Source organism: Acanthochromis polyacanthus, chromosome 11, assembly GCF_021347895.1.
Source record: "Acanthochromis polyacanthus isolate Apoly-LR-REF ecotype Palm Island chromosome 11, KAUST_Apoly_ChrSc, whole genome shotgun sequence".
In the NCBI taxonomy this organism is placed as follows: Eukaryota; Metazoa; Chordata; class Actinopteri; family Pomacentridae; genus Acanthochromis; species Acanthochromis polyacanthus.
Genome location: NC_067123.1, coordinates 18,279,429 through 18,304,931, shown reverse-complemented (window position 1 = coordinate 18,304,931; position 25,503 = coordinate 18,279,429). Strand labels below are relative to the sequence as shown.

The window sequence follows — 25,503 nt, the reverse complement described above, 5'->3', positions numbered from 1 at the left end:
TCTGCCAAGGAATGCGGTGGAGTTTTGTGATGAGCGGCGTACATTTGTCTGTCCGTCTGTTTGTCTGTCTGTTAGCAACATTACTCAAAAATGGACTAATGGATTTGGGTGAAATTTTCAGGAAAGGCCAGAAGTTACACCAGGATCACCTGATTAGATTTTGGCAGTTATAGTCTGGATACATGGATTTGTTAAAGATTTCTGTATCTTTACGAGATACTGGAACAGCGTGACTGTAACTATGACAACAAGTGAACACGACGTCAGCTGCCTGCTCGACTGCTGCAGACTTATCGGGACTTATCTGTCAGAAATCATACAAGGAACAACTGATTAAATTGTGGGGGTGTTTCTGAGTTCAAACAATTCCTGCCACCCACTACATATTTAGGTTACATGATTCGGTATCCGTACATAACGTACACATGTATAAAACATGCCTGTGCTCAGGCAAGGACATTTTGTTTGCGGATACATCTATATTAAATGCAACTGAGCAGCCTTGGCAAAGTACTGCGCTCTCTGAGTGCTTCTGTTGTTTTGATTGTGGAAATTTATGAATAAAGGCACTTAAGATTTTCAAGATTTTATTGAGTCACATGGTGTAAGATTTCAATGTTAGGTGTCTGACAGTGAATGGAAACAACAGAAGGGTCTTGCTATTTGTTACTTTGGCCATTAAACAATTGACCTATCATTTTTAAAAGTCTAAATCTTGTCCAATAGCAGAACAAACAGAGAACAGGATGTCAGCGAACAGACTGTACGTAAAGTTGATTAATCTTGTATCACAACATAAGCTACCAGTTATACCAGGTCAAAAAGGGGGACTAAGTGTCTAAAAGCAAAGTTTACATGCTTAACCCCCCTAAAGTTTTTATTTTATTACAAATCCTCTTGGATCAGTTGTAAAGGTCAATGACTGATTTTTATCTCACTCTAAATGTGAATAATTTGAAAATAAATGGTTTTCAACTAACACTGACAACACCACATCTTTATATTAAGTTATGTATCCTTGTACCTTCTCCATTAAGCAGATCACTGAGTATGTGTGCTACGGGGGTTTTGTAAAAGCTGAAAGCTGACGATTTGGAAATACAAAATGCCACAGCATTGATGTTGTGGTTCACCCACTGTATCAATTGAAAATACAGAACAACAGGACAAAAAAGGAGTCCAGACTGCACAAAGACCTGCATTGTTACTGTGGCAAACGTGAAACCTCAACAGATAAGGCACAAACAGAGCAGCAGTCAACAGGTAGCACACAGAAAACAAGACACAGCTCTCTCAGACCCCCACTCCTCTCTTCTGTTCCTCTCCTCACCAACTCCCCCGAAACCCAATCAGTGCTTATCTGTCCGTCCGAGCACCTGAAAAGCACAGATGGAGCAAGAGATACGGTCGAGATTGAAAAGTGAATAAGGGAAAAGTAGAAGGGGGAGAGCAAAAAAGGAGGAAGAGAACAAGAGGAGGAAGAAAAAAGAGAGATAGCTAGTGAGAGGCCCGAACAGAGGAGCTGTGTGACTCACCCCGTCTGCTCTGAATAGCTGCAAAGACAGAGAACTGGAGACCAAGCGAGGGACATAAAAAGACAACGGAGGAGAGAATGAGAAGGATTCAGATCACCCAGTCCTCCCCAGACACCCCACTGTGGCCCTTTTCTTCTCGCCATTCTGTGCTTGTCTTTCGGCCCTGGACCTGGCGAGGGCCCCCAAAGCGATCAGAAGCCATCTTTAAGCTCTCTCGCTCTCTGATTGGAGGCCTCCACTCTGCTCACTTACACATTAACACACACCACACAGACTCAGGCCTCTTCTGTGTCTTTGTAGTCAGACCTGTTGCTGACCCGGTCCATCCAGCACAGCGAGGCCTGCACTCACTGTCATAGCGGTGTGCCACTTTGGAAGGCCAAGGCTGGTTTTGATTAGGCAGATTTTCTTTTTTTTGTTGTTGTTGGGGACAAGGGGGACTTACTGTATTCTAAAAATCTCTGCTCTATTGAGCCCAAGGTTGTTCATTTTGGCCTCACAGATGTGGAGCTCTGACTGAGTAAATTTAGGATGTTTTTTCAGATAGAAATTTGAAAAAATACCCTAAGGCTTAAGAAGCTATTATGAGAAATATTGATTAGTGTAGCTTTAAGTGTCAGGCACAGCAGCATTTAATACCAGCACTGTGACGACCAAAGTCAGTTACTTTCAGTGGAACTGCCACAATCAGCGGATTAGCTAGCGGGCATACATTTCCAATTGCATAAATTTTAGCGCTGGCAAAGATGCAAATTTGCACTGTTACCAAGGCTGCAAGACATTGTGGCACTGCTAACCTTCCAACAGAAGGAACTGTTGGAGGGTTGTCATTGCATAAATGGTATGCCATACTGGCACCATAACAACTCTGCTCTTCCTGATCATAAACTACTCCACAAAAGGGAATAGAATGGCGCAAAAATAAATTGGCAGACAGGCAACAAGCAAGAGTGGAAGTGTTGGACAATTTGCAGTGTCATTTTATGGTGTGGGTTGTCATAAATGCGCACAGAAGATGATTAAAAGGGAAAACTTAGTAATGTATTGAGCCACAATGTCCCACCAGCTTCATTCCTCGTGGACAAGAGATCGGCAACCCGAGGCTCCAGAGCCACATGTGGCTCTTTCATCCCTCTACTGAGACTCCCTGTGGCTTTGGAAAACAAATAATGAGTATTTAAGTCAAATTTATTTTATTTTAGTTTGTTTTTATCAACTTCAGCTTTATTGTCATTCAGTAATCTACGTAGTACACAGATGAATAAAATGACGTTTCTCACATCCATTCAGTGCAGAAATGAAGGTAATAATATAAAAAGCTAAGGATAAATATAAGGTAAAGTTAAATATAAGATAATTAAAAAAAAGATTTAGCTAGATAAAAGAGTAAAACAAAAGCACAAGCATACTTCAGACACAATCATACTCTCTACTGGGGTGATAATGGGTGAGACTACATTTTATAAATGTAATTCTAAATTTGACGATTATGGTGATCGTGTAACATCAAAATAAAACATGGTTAATTGTATATGTATTCTGTTTTTGTTGTTTATCTTGTTGTATGCCACCTCTTGACCAGGTCGTTATTTTAAATAAGAACTAATTCTCAACTAACTTGCCTGGTAAAATAAAGGTTAAATAAAGAATAAGAGAATTTTTTGTCGCTCAAAACATCCGTCACAACTACTAATGTGCGACACCCGCCAGTGCGCGAGTATACATTTGGAGTTCTGTCGATCTTCAGATCCTCATATATATGCGAGCAGATCTTTTCCAACATGAACTACATCAAAAATAGACTTTGCTCACACCTCACAGACGACAGCTTGCAATCCTGTGTGAACATACAAGCCCTGATGTGCAGATGATGTGCGTTGAGATTCACATTAACCAAATTAATTGCATATTATTTTGCACATATTCATGTAATTTCGCTTTCTCTGTAGCAGTTCACTGATTTCATGAATGCAACACACTATAGTTTTGTATACATAGCATAAAGGTGAAAAATAATACATGCAGTGTTATCTTCATTTTAAATGTCAAAGAGGTTTTTGACTCCTGGTGTTTTCTTTTCTATAGGAAACAGGTCCAAATGGCTCTTTGAGTGTTTAAGGTTGTTGACCCCTGTCCCAGACACTGATTCTCCAAGTACTTTTCCACTGAGGAAGCTGAAGGGATCTTTTGGAGGCTGTCCCTAATCTTTAGGTTTTGACAGCCAAAGAAGCAGGAAAACTGGTCAAGAGTGGCACCAGTACTTTGTTGGTCTAGAGCCAAGAATCAGTTATGTCAGGGGGTGGGGTTGGGTTATTGCAATCAACAAAACCAACTAAAATCTCAAGTCTGTCCATAAATTCCAACTAGCTCAGAATGCTGCAGCCCGGATCATCACCAGGACACCTTCTCTCCACCAACTTCACTGGCTTCCAATCGTACACCGCATCATCTATAAACCCATTTCTCTAACCTTCGAGGCCCCCCCATAGCCTCACCCCTCCATACCTCCACATAAACACACCCAGACAGACTCTCAGACCATCTTCCTCCCTCAACATCCCTCCTGCCTGTATGACCGCCATGAGCTCCAGAGCCTTCAGTCCCACTGCCCCTCGCCTCTGAAATCCCTCCCAACTGACATCCGAAACATCGACACGCTGGACATTTTCAAATCCAATCCCAAAACCCACCTGTTCAAACAAGCATACTCACTGAGAACTCCATTCCACTTTCTTCTTCAGTTGTTTAAAAAATTGCTAAATGTCTTTCTTTGAAATGTTTTACATCTTGAAGTTTTATATTGTTTATTTGAATGTGTTATAACTTTGTTTCCTTTATATTTTATAAAATGGCCACCATAAACACACACACCTTGTCTGTCTATTCAAAGCAGAATAAGACACCAAGCTTTAAATATATCTCCCTGTGTGTGTGTGTGTCTCCTGTTCAACACCCTCCTCATACTGATTTGGTAAAAAGACCATTAGTAAAACCACAGAGGCTGTTGCACGCAGCATGCTAACTCAATTGATGTTTCCAGCCCAATTGCAGTGCATCAGTTAGAAGGCAACATGATTTCTTTTTTGGTTCTTACAGACATTCCACATCTCATTCAAGAGGTTCGTTCTGAAAAAAATCTATCTGTACCTCCTCATGCCTGCCGGCTCTGGAACTGATGGTAAACACAGATATGTAACAGTGTTACTGATGATTTTGCAACACGACCAGACACAGCACCTGGTGCAACCACAGCTGCAGACCTCATAAAGGTTCAGCTCAGGTTGGGTCTGCTCTGAATCCCTCTCATACACACTTCATGAGAAAACAGACGCAGAGAGGACTGACACCTAGCTAAAAGGAAAGATGGGGGGAAATTATATATATCACTGTAATTTACAAGCAAGTTATAAACTTCAGATCCAGATATCATGTTTAATAAATCAATTAAACCAAAGCAAACCCTGTTTGCACTGTAATATCAGCTAACATCACATTAACATGTGAAAACCCTCAAATCCATACAATGATAAGATTGGAATTGGAATTTTGCATTGGCAATATACTGTATGTATAATACACTGTATATTTAATATAAAGATATAAATATGGCCAGGTTGCTGTTTCTCTGCTTGTTTTTGTATTTTCTGGGGCTTGATACCACAAAGCTGACCTGATATCATTTTGTCATTACTGGAATAAACATCTACTCAGTGCCGGTTTATGCCTGGTTCACTGCACAAGGTCAGACAGAGTACATAACTGGTGCACAGGAAAGTACAAATTCATCTGCCAAAGAGCAGGAAGGATTCATATCCACCATCACAGCAGCATGTTAACGGACACTTCATATACCGTTACTCCACTTCACGCATCCATAACAACGTGCTCTGTCCAAACATGGACACTCTACAGGAAATACACAGAAAAAAAAATCACACGTTGCCCTTTAACTGGCCATCTAGTGATGACTGAAGAAGACACGCGGCAGCTTCATCGGTTTAGCAGCGGAGTGCACTGCAGGGAGAGGAGAGGGATGTCAAGGCATAGCAAACAAATCCATTTCCCGTCACAGCTCTGCCACGTTGACCCTCTCTGTTTGATTTTTCTCTCTCTATTAGTGCTAGCGCCTCTTTTATTTTGTATAACGTTGACAAATCACATTATGGAGTATGTGTTAGCACCAAGGGGAGCTGTATAGATTATTGTGACAGGCAGAGAAAGGCCCAGGCAGATCCATGTCCTCTTTTTGCTTTCTGTCTCTGCAGTAAACTGTCAGCTCAACTGGGTTCTTCATCATTAGCGTTCTGCAGCAGCAGGGAGTAAATAAAGATATGAAGAGCACATGGGAGGAAGGAGCTGCTGTGGATGTATGGGTTAACTCTGAGCCGTCATCATATGGCAAACAATAAGATTCGGGGATCAAAGTGTTCACTGGACCCAGGGGCAGACAGATAAAGCTAATAAGCAGATTCAAAATATGAGTATGCACAGAAGAAGAAATATGCAGATGCAGTCTTGTTACCACTTTTGTAAACTCCTGCATAATTTATTGCTACACCAAGGAGAATATATTTTTAGTCCTGTTAATGTGTTTGTTACTCAGCAGGATATCGCAAAACTATGACGCTTTGTGCTGGCATACACTGCCTCCACAACAGAATAAACCTACAGTACACCAGCCATATGTTAAATTTAACAACACAACTATTTGTTCCGCGTGGCAAAAACATTTGCGTTTTAAAAAATGTATGTTTTCTTTAATCTTTTCTTATCTTCCCTGCAGAGTCTTACATGGCTCCAGTTTTGTTAACTCATACTACACCACACATAAGTGTCCCTTTATCTGCAGATATCTCAACACCAGATCTGAAGCTTGAGTCATGCCAAACATTAGCTTAGCTTACTACCTTAGCAAAAACACTGACTTTTTAAACGTTCTGTTGCACAGTTTGCATATAGTAAACTGAATATGAAGCAAAATAAATATAGAAGTTTTTTGTTTAGACCAGTGGTCCCCAATCACCGGGATATGGACCGGTACCAGGCTGTGGTTCAACTGATACTGGGCCACACAGAGAGAAGAAAAATGCTTTATTTTATTTCTGCCGGAGTCTGCAGGATGTTTTATTTTGAAAAATGACTAGGTCATTATCCCGTCGCTTTCGTCTTCGCTTGCTTCCCACATTTGATTCTAAATGAAGCCGTCAGTGTGCCAAAATTGATAAAATACAAACGTCTCTGGTGAGTTTCTTTTAAAAGAGTTAGAGAAGTGATGCTGAAAGAAGAAAAAGCAAGTAAATATTTATCAAAAACAAGCAATTTTATTTGTTTAGGACTCTTTTAAAACGAACAAAACAATCATTATTACTCCACCAAGGAACACGCGTTATGTGACAATCAGCATATGTCTGTCTGTCTGTCTGTCTGTCTGTCTGTCTGTCAGCAACATTACTCAAAAACGGACAAATGGACTTGGATGAAATTTTCAGGGAAGGTCAGAAATGACACAAGAACCAAGTGATTAGATTTTGGAAGTGATGTGGCTTATAGGCTGGATCCACGAATTTGTTAAAGGTTTCTGTATCACTGCAAAAATAGCAGCATGGCGTCACTGTAACTATGACTACAAGTGAACACTACATCAGCTGCCTGCTGACGATCACATGATCACATTTTGATCCTACTACAAATCGACCGCTGCGGACTCTTTGAGACTTATCCTTTGGAAATGATACAAGGGACAATTGATTAAACTGTGGGGGCGTTTCCGAGTCCCATCAATTCCTGTCACCCGCTACATATTTAGGTTACCAAATTTGATATCAGTACATAACGTACACATGCATAACACACACCTGTGCTCACTGCAGGGTGATTTTTTTTAGTAAAAATTTAATCTGTCGGAAATGATGCAACGACTGAGCAGCCTTGGCAGAGTTCTCTCTGAGTGCTTTTCTTGGTTATGTGCGCGATGACTGGTCAGTAGAAAACTGTCTTGCTTGAATCCGGTACGTGGTGCAAAAAAGATTAGACACCGCTGGTGTAAGTCCTTACCAAAGCTAAGCATTATTTACACATCAGGTCCCTGGTGACATGCATAGGCTCTTAGAATAGTAAAAATAAAAAAACTCTCCCTAAAAACCTGATATTCTGGTGAGTTAAGAAATCAGAATTGTAGGTGAATATAGGTGTGATTTCTCCTTCACTTTATAACTGCATGTGGGTTTGAGGTTGAAAAACGGAGAGGCTGGGGGCTCAGAGAGAAAAGTGTTTCTTTTCCAATGCGAGCATTCTGAATTGTGTTTTTATTCACAGAGGTTATGGTCTCTCGCTTGTCAAACCAGTTCCATCAAACTAATCCCGCTGTGTCAACGCCTCAGGACCCAACAAGTAGAAAAGAGAGGAGGAGGAGTGTTCGCGGCTCAAAGTTTTGTCTTGGTCCCCAAAGAGCTGTCAGCGCTGACGACACGCGTACAGATTCAAGCCGTCTTTCTTTCTGGACATTTCAGAGCTTATGCAAAACAACCTCAACACGTCATTTTCTGAACTGTTCACTGAGGAAATACATGCTCTTCTTATCCTCTCCCTGTGCTATGTATTCATCCAGATAGATATGATTTATACAAGGTTTGGTCTCTTTAGAGGTCATCATATTATTCCATGAAAAAAGATATAAAAAGCCTTTTTAATATTACTGGATTCAGATCTCAATGCCCTTTTCTCATTCAATCATGTACTGTTACGTAAATGTTTGTTTTGGTTTCATGCAAATAAGGCAGGTCCATGACAGAAACGCCAAAATGTTCGAGTTGAGTAATAACAACATGTCAGTGTTAACAATGTATTACTGATAAAGTGTGATGAGGAAAGCAGACAGTTTCATAATTTATCAGGGAATTCCATTTTATATCCAGCTGTGCACAGACACACTTCAGGATGTTAATGCTGGAACTGAGTCTTATTTTCCTACATGAGAGATATTCACAATTTCCTCAAGTTGGCATGACTGAAGATGTGGCGAAAGCGTTCCCTTGATAATTGTATTTATACCATGTTTTCTCTGCTAACATATGAAGAATTTTATTTTCCCACTTAAACACAGAGGAACTAGACATGCTTTTAAACCTGTATTTCTTCTTTTTTGCGTCTTTGCTAGTTTGTCACCAGTTTTTTTGCCCCTTGGGGCAACAAGATTAAATGTCAATACAAACAGCAACATAACACTTGACTCCTGACGTTAGCAACATGTTTATGTCCGCCTGATAATTGCAAGTATTTGGTATGAGGCGCAGGGCAGGTAGTGCACAGGGGCTTTATCAGTGTTGTTTCTTAATTAAAGCAGTTTCTTCCTGCTGCTGCAGGAAAGCTGATGAGAGCACTGAGAGTGAATCAGAATGTTAAAGTTGCAGGCTGTAAAACTAAAATAATGAACTAAAAGATGCTGAACAATTTGCAGAGGAAACTGCAGAGTCAGGCAATAATTCCCTGTTGGTTTGCCACTATCAAAGATCCCTTTCATATGACATAGAAATTTAAACCATTCTTAATATAAAAATACTGATATGTGCAGCTTTAATTTTTCCTATGGAAGTTCGGGCCTCTGTAACGTTATGATTACATTAATCTGACAGCGTTCACTTCAGACTTATGTCATGCAGGAAGTAAATCTTAACAGGTTGGACCAATCGAAAGTTCATAACTCGGTCAAGGAACGCGGCGGAGTTATGTGACGATTGGCGTACATTTGTCTGTCTGTCTGTTAGCAACATTACTCAATTTTCAGGGAAGGTCAGAAATGACACAAGGACCAAGTGATTAGATTTTGGCAGTCATGCGGCTTATAGTCTGGATCCACGGATTTGTTAAAGAGTTCTGTATCACTGCCAGACAGCGGCACGGCGTCACTGTAACTATAACAACAAGCAAATACTACGTCAGCTACCTGCTGCCGATCACATGATTGCGATCCTACTACAAATTGACTGTTGAGGAATTATCAGGAGTTATCCATTGGAAACCATACAACGACTGAGCAGCCTTGGCAGAGTACTGCGCTCTCTGAGTGCTTTCCTTGTTTAGACATGTGATTGTCATGTAAATCATCACATTTATGTAACAAGGTGCCTGTTTGAAAGAGGCAATAAAATGTTCTGCAGTATGTACTCATCAGATTTTTTCTAGTGAATGACTGGCAACTGTAAAATAAACGAAAAGCAACGTGGTTTATGGTGAAAGACACTGTCATGTTACAGCTCTTCAATTTGTTTCATTTCTATGCCTCTGTGCTGGTGACACATAAGGTCGGAGGCATTATGTTTTTTTCCAGTCTCATGAATGTAAAAGTTGTTCAATTTTATATATCTAAAACTCACTTGGACTTGAGGATGAGCTGAATAGAATTTAGTGACCTAAGGTCAGGGCCTGGAAAGACAAGGGCGCAAACTGCAGCTTGACCAGTTGGCGGAGTCATACAACCACAAAGTAGTATTTCTGGTTTGATTTGAACCTGTCCTGAACCAGTCCTTTAAGTTTCCTGTCCCGTGAGAACTGTAGTGCACTTGATTAGGAGTGAAACAATAACTACAGAAATAAATGGCAAAATAAAACAATCATAGGTAGACAGACAGCTGATAGCCAGAAGTTCCTCATCCGTCAAAAGCTAACTATAACAATGTGGAGTCAAGAATACCACTTTTATTTGTCTTTTTCTTCATCTGTTTGTCATCGGAATGAACAGCGGGTGCACATAACGTTAAGCTAAAGTTACAGGAACTTATTTTAGATTACTTCTTTCATTTCAAAGCAGTTCAGTGGCACTTGGTGAAGTTTTCACCTGGAGTTTTCGGAAGGACACTGTCTCTTCTGAGCAGGAAGTGTAGAGGGTGACTGAATGTGAAGGCTGCCTTGACTTTGGAGCATTTCTTGACTTTGGGTCAACACAAATGAGACTGTCATCTGTTGCATATGCATGTGCTTCTGGAGGCCCATATGCCTGCACCCTGTTTTAACAATTCAAATCAGCTCTGTCCACGCAGCAGATCTGCAGAGGCTGGGAAGCACACTAAGTCAGTCACTGCTAAAATCAAACACTGCTAGAAATACAGCCAGCATCTATTAATGCTGTTTTTTAACTGGTGATCACGAAACTGCTCTCATGCTGGAATGATTGAGAACTTACAGAAACAATTTTAAAACAATTTTAATAATCAATCAACTGTTCTTTACTGTTGCCAACATCTATAGTTCCAGTTTCTGAAATGTGAGGTTTTACCCTCCTTCTTCTTGGAGAAAAAGTTTGAGGAGTTCAATGTGAGAATTTCTGACGTGAAATGAAGAAGAGATATTTCAGAGTTTTCTCTATTTCTAGGTCAGCTATTAAAGTTTCAATCTTTGTACAAAGGTCAGATTTCTTGGAGTTGGTGGACTTGATCACTTCATCAGAGCATGATAAACTGAACCAACCTGACTGCAATGACCAATCACTAAATAGCATTGTGATAGTGAGACTCATTACATCAGAGAAAGCAGTAGAGGTCAAATTTTATGGCCAGTCCCAAGGCTTCTAAGGGGGCAGTGCATGGAGCTCTAAAACACTTTGTGGAACTTGGATCAGTTGTATCCAAAGCGGGATCAGTCAGACAAACACTGAGCACCGCTCCAAAAAAGTCAATGCATCAACTTTTGCTCACTGAGCAACAGAAAAGTAACTTCATCACAGACAGAGGGACTGCTCAATAAAGAACGGGAGACTCCAATCGGCAAAAGAAGGCTGTCTAGTAGTGTCTCCCAGGACAAAGAGTGTTTTGAAACCACATCTCAGGAGGGACAAGAAGGCCAAATGTTCAGAGTGGGATAAGAGACAGCAGCAGATGGTTGCATGTAAGGAAACCAACAGGAGAGGATGACACCCCAGTGGATTAAGCCCACAGAGAAACATGCTCCAGAGAATATTCGTGAATATTCTCTGGAGTTGGACACCTGCAGCAAATTGACTCCACCCCGATCGAGGAGAAGTAGAGCTCCATTCAACAGAGTAACACTCCACCCTCTGGTTTGCATCTGTATGGAGAAGGGTTCATGCTACAGCAGGAAAATGAGTCCAAACACACTGCAAAGCTTTAAAGAAGTATTTAAGACTTAATAAGATCAAGAAGTGCTGACTGTCATGTACTTTCCTCCATAGTCCCTGTAAATTATGCACTTTGGAGAGAGGCTGCTGCTGTTCGATGCTGCAGGTAAAGACTCCTACAAACAGCTGAAAGCGGTACATTAAACTTTAGCTCCTCACAACATTTTATCAAAACCTGGATTACATTCATTAGTGAGTCACAATAAGAGTATGTTCCCATACACAGTCCAATATGTAAGAGATGTGAAATTATAGAGCGAAAATAATCAACTCACAAAGAAAGCAACCAAAATGTGTCTCTGTGATGCTTGCATTAATAAGTGTGGAAAAACCCTGATATTCAGTTTGTCTTTTGTGCACATATGGACTATTTAACATTTATTATTTCATAAAAGAAGGGCTGTGAGCAATCTTTTTCGTTTCACATTTCCTTCACCCTGTGCTGTGTATTCTGTTACCCTCCAAACCTGCTTATTTACATGTCTGGATGTTATGGGGATGGCTAGTAACTACGTCATCGTGTCCAAAAACGTCACTTCCGTGTCCTACCAAACCAACGATATAATGGTGCTGTGTTGTGTCCTGTGTTGCAACAATAGAAATGATGTAAATAAAACGATATCTTTCTACCACTTTCCTCTGGACGAAAAGGAGAAGAGAAGATGGCTGACACTGATAAGGTAAGTCGGATTTCTAATCTTAGAAAATACATTTAGCGCCGGGAGCTAACGTGCGCTAGCTAGTATTAGCCGCTTGAATTATGTTGTCTTTTTGTGTTATGAGGAGTGTTTGGGCCACATTACAAAAGAAACTAAAAGTGGTCGAGATTAAAGTCTCTGATAATAAGTTTATACTTTTAATTTATAAGAATAAAGTCTGCCGAGGGAGACTTTTGTCCCAGTTTTGGGGACTTGGACTTGCTTGACCAATCTGCCCAAAATACTCGACTTGACTAGGATATGGGTCTATGTGACTTGGATTTAATTGAGTCCAATACTTGGACTGACTTGCTAAAAATGTTTGGCTAAGATTATTTTAACTGTTATGGATTCATGATTAGTGTAAAGAGATGTGTAGTTATTTACATATGCAAATTAGCCATGTGCTCCCGGCAGAAGTTAGCGCTAGAGTGTGCTGCTGGGAATCTTCAGAGTATACTTTTCAAATCTAACATAACAACTCTAACAAAGCCAAGTAAACGACATTTAACCTCACACAGATGATAAAGCTAGCTTTATTTCTGACATCCTGTGTTTGTTAGCTTACGCTACTTAGCTACTCACCTCAACACTGTACGTTTTCCTTTTCATTGACGCCTGCACTTTCCCTTTAAAACCACCTGCCAGCACACTAACTCTTACAACTCTGTTTGAGTTGTAAGAGTTAAGACCTCGCTTTACCGACTTCGGAAAATCCGCAAAATAAGATGTCACGGTGAAAAAGGTGACCGGTTCTTTCGCTACTGCCATTGTGTTTTCATTCGGTGCGCCGCGGCTTGGACACGGAAGTGGTCCGTGACGTCACACTAGCCATCCCCATACAGAAACCATATTGTCTGAATGGGATCTCTGGTGTGGGAGTTAACAGACAAGAAATGAGGAGAGGGGTAGGGCACAAATGTTACCATACCCTGTCTTCTAAATTGCAAATTTTTCCCTTTTCCTCTCAGAACATAATATATCTGCCCTTATCAAGTACATACTGTTATTTACAGTATCATACAGTTGAGACATACTACTTTGTCATATTATTGCATCTTAAGCTTTGACTATCTTGCTCATACATTCACCACAGTCTGCAATGTGAAATCACCTCTCTGTGCGCTCCTTGCAGTTCAGGCTTGTTACTTGAGTGAGACACCATGACGTATGTAACTTACTTGCTGCACAGGGGATTGTGGGTCAGACTGGGCAGAAAAGTGTGCTGGCTTGCAAAATGCAATTAAATATAGTTCGAGCTCATACTGCCAAGGACATACTATGTGTTAGGAGAAGGAGATACCCCATTTTTTCTGACATACTGTATATTATGATGACCCCAGTGTAATATTTCCTTTGTGGATCATTACTCCACCAAGGAATGTGGCGATTACCGTTGGTTTGTCTGTCTGTCAGTTTGTCTGTTTGTTCGCAACAGTACTCAAAAACTGACTAATGGATGTGGATGAAATTTTCAGGGAAGGTCAAAAATGACAAAAGGACAAAGTGATTAGATTCTGCCACTGGTGCAGCCTGTAGTCTGGATCCATGGATTTGTTAAAGATTTCTGTATCATTACAAGACAGCAGCACGGCGTCACTGTAACAATGACTACAAGTGAACACTATGTCAGCTGCCAGCTGACAATCACGTGATTGCAATCCTACTACAAAACCAATTGCGAATTTATCGGGACTTATCCATCAGAAATGATTCAAGGAACAATTGATTAAATTGTGGGGGGGTTTTCAAAGTCCCATCAATTCCTACCTCCTTTTGCAGATTTAGGTCACACAATTTGATATCTGTACATGACGTACACATGCATAACATGCCTGTGCTCGGCACAAGGTCATTTTGTTTGTGGGTACATCTATATTAAATGACCACATTCTATGTTGTGATTTCTGATCATCAATAACTAATAAACAAATTCTGCATTCTAAAAAATAATGCTGCATTTCTGACAATGGTATATGGAGGAATGAACAGCCTTGGTGGAGTACTGCACTCTCTGAGTGATTTTCTGGTTTTATGATGTGTGTAAGGTAAATCCACTATGGGGGTAAATACTGAGCATTTTTCTAGTGAATGAGTGATCAAGCGAATGATATCAGACAACAGATTAGTATGTTCATCAGAATAAGTGATGAAACTTAAAAAACCCTCTGTTACGACAGATTTTGGCCAATTTTTGAATTCAGTTCTACAATTGTGTATAAAAACATCCGATTTATTGGTTTTGAAGACCCCAAAATGCATTAGCAATAAATTCAAATGAATGATTATATGTTTCTGTCAGGGCTGAGAAAAACCACAACTGTTTTGACGCTCATTAGTAAAATTGTTTTTACACAGCTGGGACTGGATCTCTGTGCAGACAGTTTCTTAATATATTGCTGCATATGTGTTCTTTAAAAAGTTCTTCTTTATACATCCATCTACAGAGCCTAAGTGTCCTCACAGAAACCCTCTGTGTCTGTCTTTGAGTCTATTTGTGGCTCTAATTGGCACATTCACTGGGCAGTAAAAGGCTCTACTTGTTGGCTAAAAGCCTACAGCTGTACAGCATGCTTGGTTGCATCTGTCCAATAGAAGGGGCTTGCCCCTCGCACCACAGACAACAATGTCTTTGCCATGGAGACAGAAATACAACACAGAAAAAACCTATAATCCGCTGGCTAATCCTCTTGAGTCAGGATGTCACAAAAATCAAGGCCATTCTGTCATGATTTGAACTATTTTTACATCAGTGTTGTGGAGCGGGAGCAGACGGATGGAATGAACCTCTGCCATATTGTTTTCTCAGGAACACTCTGACAGCAATTTCGGTTCATTCGCCGCCTGCGTCTGTCATTAGCGAGGCACAATCTGCACTCAGGGTGCTCGGTCCTACTGCCATGTGATCCGCTAATGTGATGATGAGTCTTCACTCATGTGCCAATGTGGGCTGTATGTGCCTGAGCTGAGCTATTGTGTTTATATCGCAATAAACACCGTAGATACATTTCTGTGTTTTCCCTTATGGTGGGCTCCCGTTTAACCAAGGACATAACAGAGGGGTCAGAGGGCACCACAGGCCTTTACGATGAGGCTTATATTGGCATATAAACGGCATGGGAGTCCACAGAGAACTTAGTTTGACCCAGAGCTTAGTGAGTGAGCTGATCACCACCTCCCTCTGGGCCAAAAACTCCAAAGGATTCCTGGCATACCACTGCTTCAATTACAGAGGCGGGGAGGAGAGAGGACATCACATTGCAGTCTGACTGCATGGGAGAAAACTGCATCGCCCAGGAAGGAATTATACAGTCTGTCTGCAACAAATACATGTGGGTTTCTGAGAAAAACCTCACACTGACTTACTGTTTCCACTAACTGATTCCTGTACATCTTTACATTTGAAATCTTCAGCAACACTTTAAAATGCACACTTAGCAGCCTATTCACTGACTAGGCTACTTATTGCCGTTTGTATGTGTCTACGTGCATGTGGGCGTGAGAAGTTGCCTAGCAACAGCTGCTGGAAGAGGGAGAAGACAGACAAGTGCTGGCAGGACAGATGTTGGAAGGAATTTCTAAAAGTAGAACATTTGAGAATGGCAGACGGAGACTGAGCAGTGGCGCTGTCATGTCTTAAAGAAGCAGTGCAGCCAAATTAGAAGAATAATCAGATTATCTCACTAACATCTAATGGTTTTGCTCCTGTAAATAGGTAAATGGAATTTACTTTATTAAGCAATGAAAAACCAGCACAAATAAAGCTGACATTTAGAGAGCAAATTATTCCTCGAGGTAAGTGAGAAAATTGGATTAAGTGACCCTTCAATAAAGACCTTTTTGGTGTTGTTACTTCAAAGATTCATTCTGTATTCCTTCTAGAATACAACCATCTATACTCACAGTTACATCGATGGCTATTTAGGATATAGTGTGAGTAGTGCTGGTTAGTGATTTATGTGACCATTATCAAAGTCAATATTTGAGAATTGAAATAAAAATGTTTCAGATTTAACTCACACCGGTGAGTTGTAGGCAGCAAAAGTGTTTGGTAAGTGAGCTCATGGTCAGAATAGCAGTTACGCAAAATCTTGGGAAATGGGAAACTGAAAAAGTAATTTTATATCCTCTAATGCTATGTGAGGGGTTGATTGATAAAGATAAGCAGCTGGGGGAGCTTATTTTCCTGGCAGTGGCATCTCCTCAGTGGACACCGAAGTGCAACGCTCCACTACATCATTATTTATCCACCAAGTCTGTTCCTCTAACATTTAGTTTTTTTCTTTCATTGATGAAATTTTTCCACCATAACTATGCAGAAGAACTTAATCAATATAGCAAGATTATTTCCAGATTTTCGCATTTATACACAAATGGAAAAACAGGTAACCAGAAACCACATGAATGTTTATATGTTTACAAGGTTTGCTGAATAATAATTTTCTGTTTTGTTTAATATTGTTAGGTTTTATGTGTATTCTCCGACTCTCATTTAGTATATTCAGATTTCTGTTGCTCCAGTTTACAAAGTCAGTCAACTATTTTTACACTAATCTCAAACCTATCTTTATCTCCCTGCACTGCAATCATTTACTGGGCAACATGTGCACAGGTTAGAGACCTAAGGGTTTACCACACATAAAGGTGGAGAATGTGCAAACTTCACACTGAAAAGCCCATTAAAACCTTCTTGATACAAGGAAACAGAGAAAATGACTGAGACTGTGCCGCACAAAATTTCAAAAGACAAGGCTACAAAAGGCCACAACCAGGGGTGATTATACCTTTTGAATGCAACTCCAGGATCTTTCAGGGTGCTAAACCTGTGACAAGAGGTAAAGAAATGGAAATAACTATACCCTTTATACTTGTAGTCTGCTCTTTGTGGAGGGAGCACAGCAGTAAAAAATAAAAATAGTAATTTCTTTAAGTAGTCAGGACTTTACTTTCACAAAAGGCTTCGGGGCTTGTCAACATGTAACTTTGACTGAGTACAGCTTTGGTTATTGGATCAGTTTTAAATAAGCAAATTCCATAATTAGGTTTAAAGAAGTATAAGAAAATCTAGAAAAATCCCAATACGACCCTCTGAAAGTACAGTAGTTGTATGAAATCCTCCTCAGTTAACACATCCTTTGTCTCTGTACCATAGATAGAAAACACAGCTCCCTGCTTGGTGTGATGAGGTAAGGCTGTCCTACCTTGCAGCCCTCACATGCACTGACACCATAGTGGTATCCAGAGGACTTGTCCTGGCAGACAAAGCAGGGCTTGTAGACCCGGGGAGGGGGTGGCGGGGATGGCGGGCTGGGGACGAGCTCCTCAGAACTGGTGCTCTGCGTTTCAATGGCTGCAGGGAATGCAAACAAGAGGAGGAAGATGAACAAGCTTGTTCTCAAATGACTAAATGATTCAGTTAGGACATGTAGAACCAGACAAGGACATTTACATTTTAAACAAGGAAACAAGACATTATTTAAAACAGCCACAGCACAGTTTCCTTCTCACGGGTATAGATTCTGTTGGCCACAAATTCCACTTGTAAATTTTTCGCAACAGATTCAGATTTCTATTACATCTCATAATTAGTCAACTTTCAGTGAGTGTGAGGCTTGGTGCTGGTAGGCTGACTGGGTTTTGACAAACAAAAGGTGTTCCCTGCTAACATGCTCATGTCCGGTTAGTGTGAAACAAAATGTAAATGTAGCCTGATATTAGCCGTGCAATAGAATTTTAAAAGCATTGACTTCTTGTTCAAGTAGAAAATGTAACCATAAAAAGAGAAACACTGTGAAATCACTGGTTCAATCTTGTTTTCTTTAGGCTTTTTTTTTTAATCCACATGAGCAGTTCCAGGGATGATTCACATTCCCCTCAGGATGAGCCATTTTCTTCCAATGTCATACATTAGAAAATTTAACTTGTCACTTTGTTCAATACTTTGCATACCTACAAAGCTAATACCATTCAAACCACTTTTGTTCAACAGCAAATGCTAGCATGCTAACACACCTGTCTAAGATGGCAAATAGGGTAAACATCACTGCTAATCATTCGCATGTTAGCACCACAAGGTTTGCATGTATACTGTATTCACGTACTGTAGAGTGGAAAAGCAATCGTTTGTTCCATCCTGGTCTACCCAGTACTCTCCTAAACTGAACTCTCCTCTAACTCACCACTTCTAAACTCTGGGTAGTTTCTAAACATGTCGCCTTAGCTACAATGCTAATGTCACTAGCAATAGGAGACTTCTACAGTCTTTTGTTACAAACTTTGGACCTGTATTCTGTATGTATGTATATTCACCACATGAATAACTTTTTGTCCAGTCTTTTATATCAGGGTTATCTCTTAATCCACATGTAGAAAATTCAAAAAAGCAGGCTTGTTGTTTTCCTGTTCAAGCAGTGGTTAACAGTGACTACACTGCTTGTCTATCACATCATCTTAACAGTAACCTTTGGACTTTCCAAACTGCACAGGAAATGTTTTTGAAAATAACCTTCATTTTCCATCTTCATCTCAGCTAATTTTTAGTTAATTGCATGCTGTAGAAGAAGCATAAAACAGTGGTGTTTATGTGGGATGTTCCTGGAACATACAGATAAAATTGAGCACTAACAGTACTTCAGGACAGTGGCCGGCAATCACAGTGCACTTAGCACTTTGAAGTGAAACTGTACCAGACTTTGAACCTACACAGAGACCAGGCGGCCGTCCACACGAGCACAACCTATCTGCATAGAAAATGGAGAGCAGTCTCTCCAGCATCTCTGCTGATTAGATTACATTCTTCCGTACTTCATCAGAGTAAACTCAATTACTGATGGTAAGGGACAAGCTCTTATAATTACTGGACCCTCGTCCCTGTATGGAATTCCCTGGTGGTTTAATCTAATCTTCCGCTACATTCACCCTGTGTGACTTTTTGCGCATGTCGAATTTGCAGCTTTGCGTTTGGCAACTTCAGTGGCTCGAGGGAAGATTTAACAAGTCCACGGCACATACAGTGCTATAAGTGAGGAGAGAAGTTACCTCTGTAATAAAGAACAAGAAAGTAAGATGAGCACCAAGGTTAATTAGAATGAGATGATTTATACAAATCTATCGATTGTCCTTCTTATCTGGCTTTCAGAAGCAGTTTGGGCAGCGAGGAGAAGTCTCAGAGAGTCGTTATGAAACAGTGACAGCATCATTGGCTTCAAACTTCTGCAGACTCTTTAAGTAGACTTGCTTAAAGCTGACATAATGGTGCTGCATTCGGATTTAGAAAAGTTTGTTGGTCTGAATTTCAAGTGGTACTCATCTGAGAGTAAACAATTTCAGCAGTGGAAGTCCACCATGTTATTTCTTCATTCTTTAAACAACTGCAGTGCGACCTGGTTTCATTGATGAGGACAGAGACAGACATTGGTTTTCATTGAAGTCAGGTCATTTCATTGCTCCAAATGCTCCAAATGGTTTCCCTCTGGTTGGCAGAGAGCAGGCAGAAGCAGCTTGCACATAAAGCAGATGTATGTTTAGACACCAAACTGGAGACAAGCCAGTGGTGTGACACACACAGCCATCTGAAAGAGGAGGAGGAAGGAAACAGACACTTTTTGTGCATCTATTCATGGATATAATTAATACAGTACGAATGCGGTAAGCTGAGCTGGAGTTTCTTTGTATAAAATAATGTGGAACAAATGTTTTTCTAAAAAATCTGACAGTGAAACCAAATGCCCTATTTACCAGTGTCATTTAAAGTGTCTCAGAAAATCCACATGCAATTTCTTACTTTTTTTTTTCACATTTAACCACATGTACAGTGTGTCCCTGTTGGCCAGAACACAAATCTGACTGTAATGTGTCTTTGTTTTCTTACACCGTATGTAAACCCAAGTCTGACAATGCAGCTGATTTTATGCACTGGATGAAAACGATTAGTCGGTTAACAAAATCACATGCATGAATCTGCCACAAAAAAAAGGTGATGGTCATCTTTACAGACATGAATGAGCTGCCACCATTATCACAGCAATAATGCATTCTCAGGGGCTGTTTCTACAGAACACCGACAGACCTAGTTACTCTTAGAGAAAGAGACATTTTAATAACTGAGTAGAATGAATCTCTAACCACCCATCAGCCAGGCTTTAGTCCATCTTTACTGCTCCTGTGTTGCATTTGCACTGATGTTTAATAGCTTTCCGACCAATACGTGATGTATCAAGTGGGTAAGACTAAGTGTAGGAATAAACTGGCGAATTTTTGGTAACATTTAAATAAAAAAAACTGAGAATTCAGAATAAATCTGACCAGACATAAGGCAATGTATAGTTACCGAAAACATTATGCTGTTTCACCTTTACCAAGGAACTTATCATGGTATTGTGTTTGTTGGTCTGTTTTATTTTCTTTCAATGAGGAGGATTGTGCAAAAACTACCAAGCTGATTTTCATGAAACTAGAAGGTAAAGGAAGAACCCATTATATTTTGGCGCAGATCTGGTTTGGGGTGTAAATTTGCTCACATAGATGAGTGGACCACTGGCCTTGGTGGAGACCTGTTCTCTCCATGTACTCTTCTAGTTGGCTGATAAATTGCTTTAATGATTAAATTGAACATTTAAACTGAATCACTGAATTTAATTCATTTTCTAAATACATGCATCTTATGTAAGACAAATTTAAATTACAAAAATAAAACCTACGGGCCAATGGCAGTTTTGTGTTCGAGGTTGTTACGCACTGCCTGCCGTTTTCCAACAGCTATCACCAAGGTTTGAACTCACAAACATGAAACAGGTTTGAAATTCACTAGGGTGGCCCTGATGAGCCTGTGAGCAGTTTGGGAGGTTTCAGCCTGAATCTGTAAATGCTTCACTTTACCAAATAATCTGGGCCAGCATCGGTTCAGACTGAGGTCCGAGGCCAGATTTATCCTCCAATTCTCAGTAGGGCTGAAAGTGGGTAATTTGGCTCAAAACTCCTGTAGTGAGGACCTGGCTTCAGAGACTGTGGATGATGCTGCAAAACTAGAAATTACACAACTAGGATGCTTCACATATTTTCACCCCACAGCAAGAAAGATCTATACTACCGTTCGAAAGTTTGGCGTCACTTAGAAATGTCCTTATTTTTGAAAGAAAAACTTTTTTTTCAATGAAGATAACATTAAATGAATCAGAAATACAGTCTAGACATTGTTAATGTGGAAAATGAGTATTCTAGGTGGAAACGGCTGATTTTTAATGGAATATCTACATAGGGGTACAGAGGAACATTTCCAGCAACCATCACTTCTGTGTTCTAATGCTACATTGTGTTAGCTAATGGTGTTGAAAGGCTAATTGATGATTAGAAAGTCTTTGTGCAATTATGTTAGCACATGTATAAAAGTGTGAGTTCTCATAGAAAACATGAAATGTCTGGGTGACCCCAAACTTTTGAACAGTAGTGTATATAATCAGCACAGTCTGAAGGATGTGTATCATTAATTCAGGATTGGAGCAAATATGAAATATGATCATCAGAAAAGTATCTTTGCATTCGTCTTCATTATTTATTATGAACAGATTAACTTTGACTTCGTGGATCTAAAATTTTTTCATTTAATAATTGTATCCTATTCCACATGCTTGAAATTTTTTCTTTTGTTTAGTATTCAAGATTTACAGGAATATTTTATAAGGTACCCTTAACTTTTAAGTACCAAACTGTAATCAGTTAATACTTAAGTCCAAGTGAACATTTTGCCAAATTTGAATAAATTCCCTTAAGGCGTCCTGTGACGTGATAATTGGATGGACGGATGCGCAACCTGAAAACACCCGCCGGCAAAGAGTGAGTTTAAAATAGCTTTCAATATAATTTTGGATATGACACACAATTTGTAGTTCACATTGATTTTTCTAATATGAATTACCTAAAAATGTAAAAAGATCACAAGTTAGCAAAGTAGACACTACAGCAGCACGTTGAAATTTTCTTCACAATGACAGCTTGTTATCCCACTGAGGTGCATGAGATCAAAAGATCACACAAAACGTGTACGGATACAGTAAATGCGTAAAAACTTAAAATTGCATTTTATTTTTAAATTTAAATGAAGATTGGAAAACATCAAATTCAGCACTGGATTAATTTTAATTATAATGTCGATACGAATGGAAAATGTTTTCTTCTCATTAGAATTAATTATTTTACTGTAACATTGCCAGTTCTTGACTTGAATGCATTCTCTACACATATTTGCTTCCAGTTGTGGGGGATGGCTAGAAATGGTGAAGAATACAGAGGCACAATTTTCTACTTTTACAACATTTATGTCGACCAATCCTTTCAGCACTATAATTCCTGTCAAGCATTTTGCAATTTAGTTAGAAAGGATATTGATATATATAAAAATGCATCACTTCTATGATAAGTATGGCTTCTTGTTATGACTAAAATATGGATAGAAACCTCCTGTCCTCAACAGCTCAGTTACAAGATGTGTTCATTTCACTCACGGGCTCGGTTGATCCTTTGCCGCCCTCTTCACAGACAAACCACGCAGTAACATCACACATCGTCCCGTACCAGACATGTAATAAGTGAAACAAGGTGTTCGCGTTAGGCGATAATGAGCGCGTATGACTACCGGAGCACAAAAACAATGTGCAATAGCCTTCACCAGGTGGTGCGGCACACTTTAACATACATCTAGAGGAAAAATACTTTTTGCTACTGATATGCCTTTGGAGCATTTGTGACGGCTGGGTGGTCCCACACCGAGGAGAGGCAGCGGCAACAATTCAGCCCCGCCGCCTATTTGAAACTCATGGCTGCTTCTAAGAGGCAGTGTGACCACCTGCAGACAGATGGGACGCATAAACGTAGATGCATTACACCCCTCAGCGTGTGTGTGTGTGTGTGTGTGTGTGTGTGTGTGTGTGTGTGTGTGTGTGTGTGTGTGTGTGTGTGTGAGAGAGTGTGTGGGGGTGGTCATTGGGTACCTGTATGGGCCCTATCAGGTGCAGGGGAGCCTTTTTCCATTTTCTGCGTGATTAAACTTTGAGTCGACTTCTCTGCATGTTAACATACACAGAAAGCTCCATTAGAGGAATAAAGGCTGGTGACAGACAAACGCGCACGGCCAGTCTGGCTCAGGAGCAGGCAGAGAAAAATGTGTGGCTGCGGCGGCTGCTGAACCCTTAGCCTCTGGCTGAACCTGCCGGTGGGGTCAAACAGGAAAGCACACACTCCCTGCTGGAGGCTGCAAGCTGAATGAGGGGAAAGACTAGAGAAAACAGCTCCTCTGATTAGGTCGTCCACTGGGACCGAGGCTACTGACACCAGGAGCACGCTGATATCCACGGCCGACACTGGCTTTTATTATATATCAGCCTGTCAGCTTGAGAGATGAGTTCAAGGCGCACATCTGCCAAACTGGAAAATTTTGCCTTTAACCCGTTGGACCCCAGCCATCCCAGAAGCAGGAACAGACAATTCCAGGCTTTAAAAATAGCTCTGGAGACTTAAATGGATGTAGCACCGAAAATGGTTTAAACCTCACTCTGGCCCGGTGATGAGGAGGCCGAGACTTATTATAATTCTCTTGATCTTCGACCCCAACGTTGCTTTTTCTTCCCCGCCAGTTGTGGATTCATTATTGTTTGAGTGTATTTCCTAAATGTATATGTTCAAAAGAAATAAAAAGCAAAAATCAGCTGGGGTTTAAATTGTACATGATCAAGTGAAATGATGAAGACAAATGTTTTTCAGGGCCAATACCACTTTCAGTTATTAGTAATCAAGGAAACAGATAAATGATGTCTAAAACTGATAGTCATTTGGAGGAAAAAATGAAAATCTCAGCATCAAAATTCAGAGTAACTCAAAACTTTGTGTTTTACATCTTTAATTCAAAAGCATATTTAAAAGCATATCATCTCAAATTATAATGCACTCCTGCATCTTGCACTTTTACATTTATTTTACAAGCCACTTTATATTGCTGTTGTCTACAGTGTTACTACTGTATTTATTCATTGTCATTTTTCCTCCTTGTACATACTATTATTCTTATTATTATAGATATGTTTATTGCTGCTGTAACAATGTAAATTTCCAGTGGCGCAGGGAGCACCAAAGGTTTATCTTATCTTATGTTTTTCAACATTTGTCCTTTAGCGTTGATTGCTCGTGATCGTGATGTAACAGCGCCGTAGGCAGAGCAAGAATGACTACAGATACAGGCAGCCACATCGGAGCCAAAATTTAGAATCTTTCATAATGATTTCCATCAGTTTAAAAAGAACAAACAATACAGATAATTGAGAAGATGCTTGATATTGGATCTGATAATCAGCTGGGCAGATAATGTGCCGACCCGCGGTGAAGACATGACCGGATAATCTGACTACATCTAGTAGTAATATTTCATATGAGTTCTCTTTAGGTGAGACTTTGAAAGTAGAAGCAACACAATGTTCTTCTAAAAAAATCAAAGATTAATTCAGAAACAACAGGAACAGCAGCTTCATCAGGGCTTTGAGCTGAAGGACTAAACCAGAGCAGAAAACATGATTAAAAATATATATATATTGATTTGTGGATTAGTTTGAGCAGGAAATGTAATAAATTGCTATCATTCTTTTTCTGTTGTCCACAAATGAAGAATAACTAAATAAGCCTTGAAGAGGTTCAGCTGAACAGGGTCACATGCCACTATGTGCATATCACGTTTTTCTCTTTTCTAACAAATAATTTCAGTTTGCTGACCTCTTGAACATTTACTTATTTATTTTATCTATTTTTCGGTCATCTATCTGAACTAGCCCTTTGAGCATTTTTAATGATTTTCTGGACGTAGTCTGGGTGATGTTGTTTGTTTAACCTGGGTGAACTGATCTTTCTCCATTTTTTATTAGCTGGTAATTGAACTGAACTGAACCTTTGAACATTTGAAATGTTTTTCAGGATCTGGGGGTTACTCGAAGGTAACGCAGGAATAATGGAGCCGTGGCGTCATCTATCCGCTCTGCGCCCTCTACATCCTTAGATCCAGTTCCCCCAGTCAGGAAACCAGTGACATGTAAAACTCTGCCCACATGTCCACACAACCAACAGATGGCAAAGAACCTGAACCAAAGTCTGTCGCTGCACACAG

The 25,503-nt window shown here is 40.1% G+C and overlaps 1 protein-coding gene and 1 long non-coding RNA gene across 4 annotated transcripts in view; both read right to left on the bottom strand.

Moving 5' to 3' along the window:
* Positions 1–25,503, bottom strand: part of LOC127536169 (uncharacterized) — a 358,454-nt gene that overhangs the window by 109,849 nt on the left and 223,102 nt on the right. The gene's annotated exons all lie outside the window — the stretch shown is intronic.
* The window catches only part of LOC110949715 (retinoic acid receptor beta), a 245,840-nt gene that overhangs the window by 70,506 nt on the left and 149,831 nt on the right, over positions 1–25,503 (bottom strand). For both annotated transcript variants that reach the window (XM_051955798.1, XM_022191896.2), the window contains one exon: positions 17,564–17,712. In XM_051955798.1, coding sequence (XP_051811758.1) covers positions 17,564–17,712 — 149 coding nt within the window. The remainder of the gene's footprint in view (positions 1–17,563; positions 17,713–25,503) is intronic.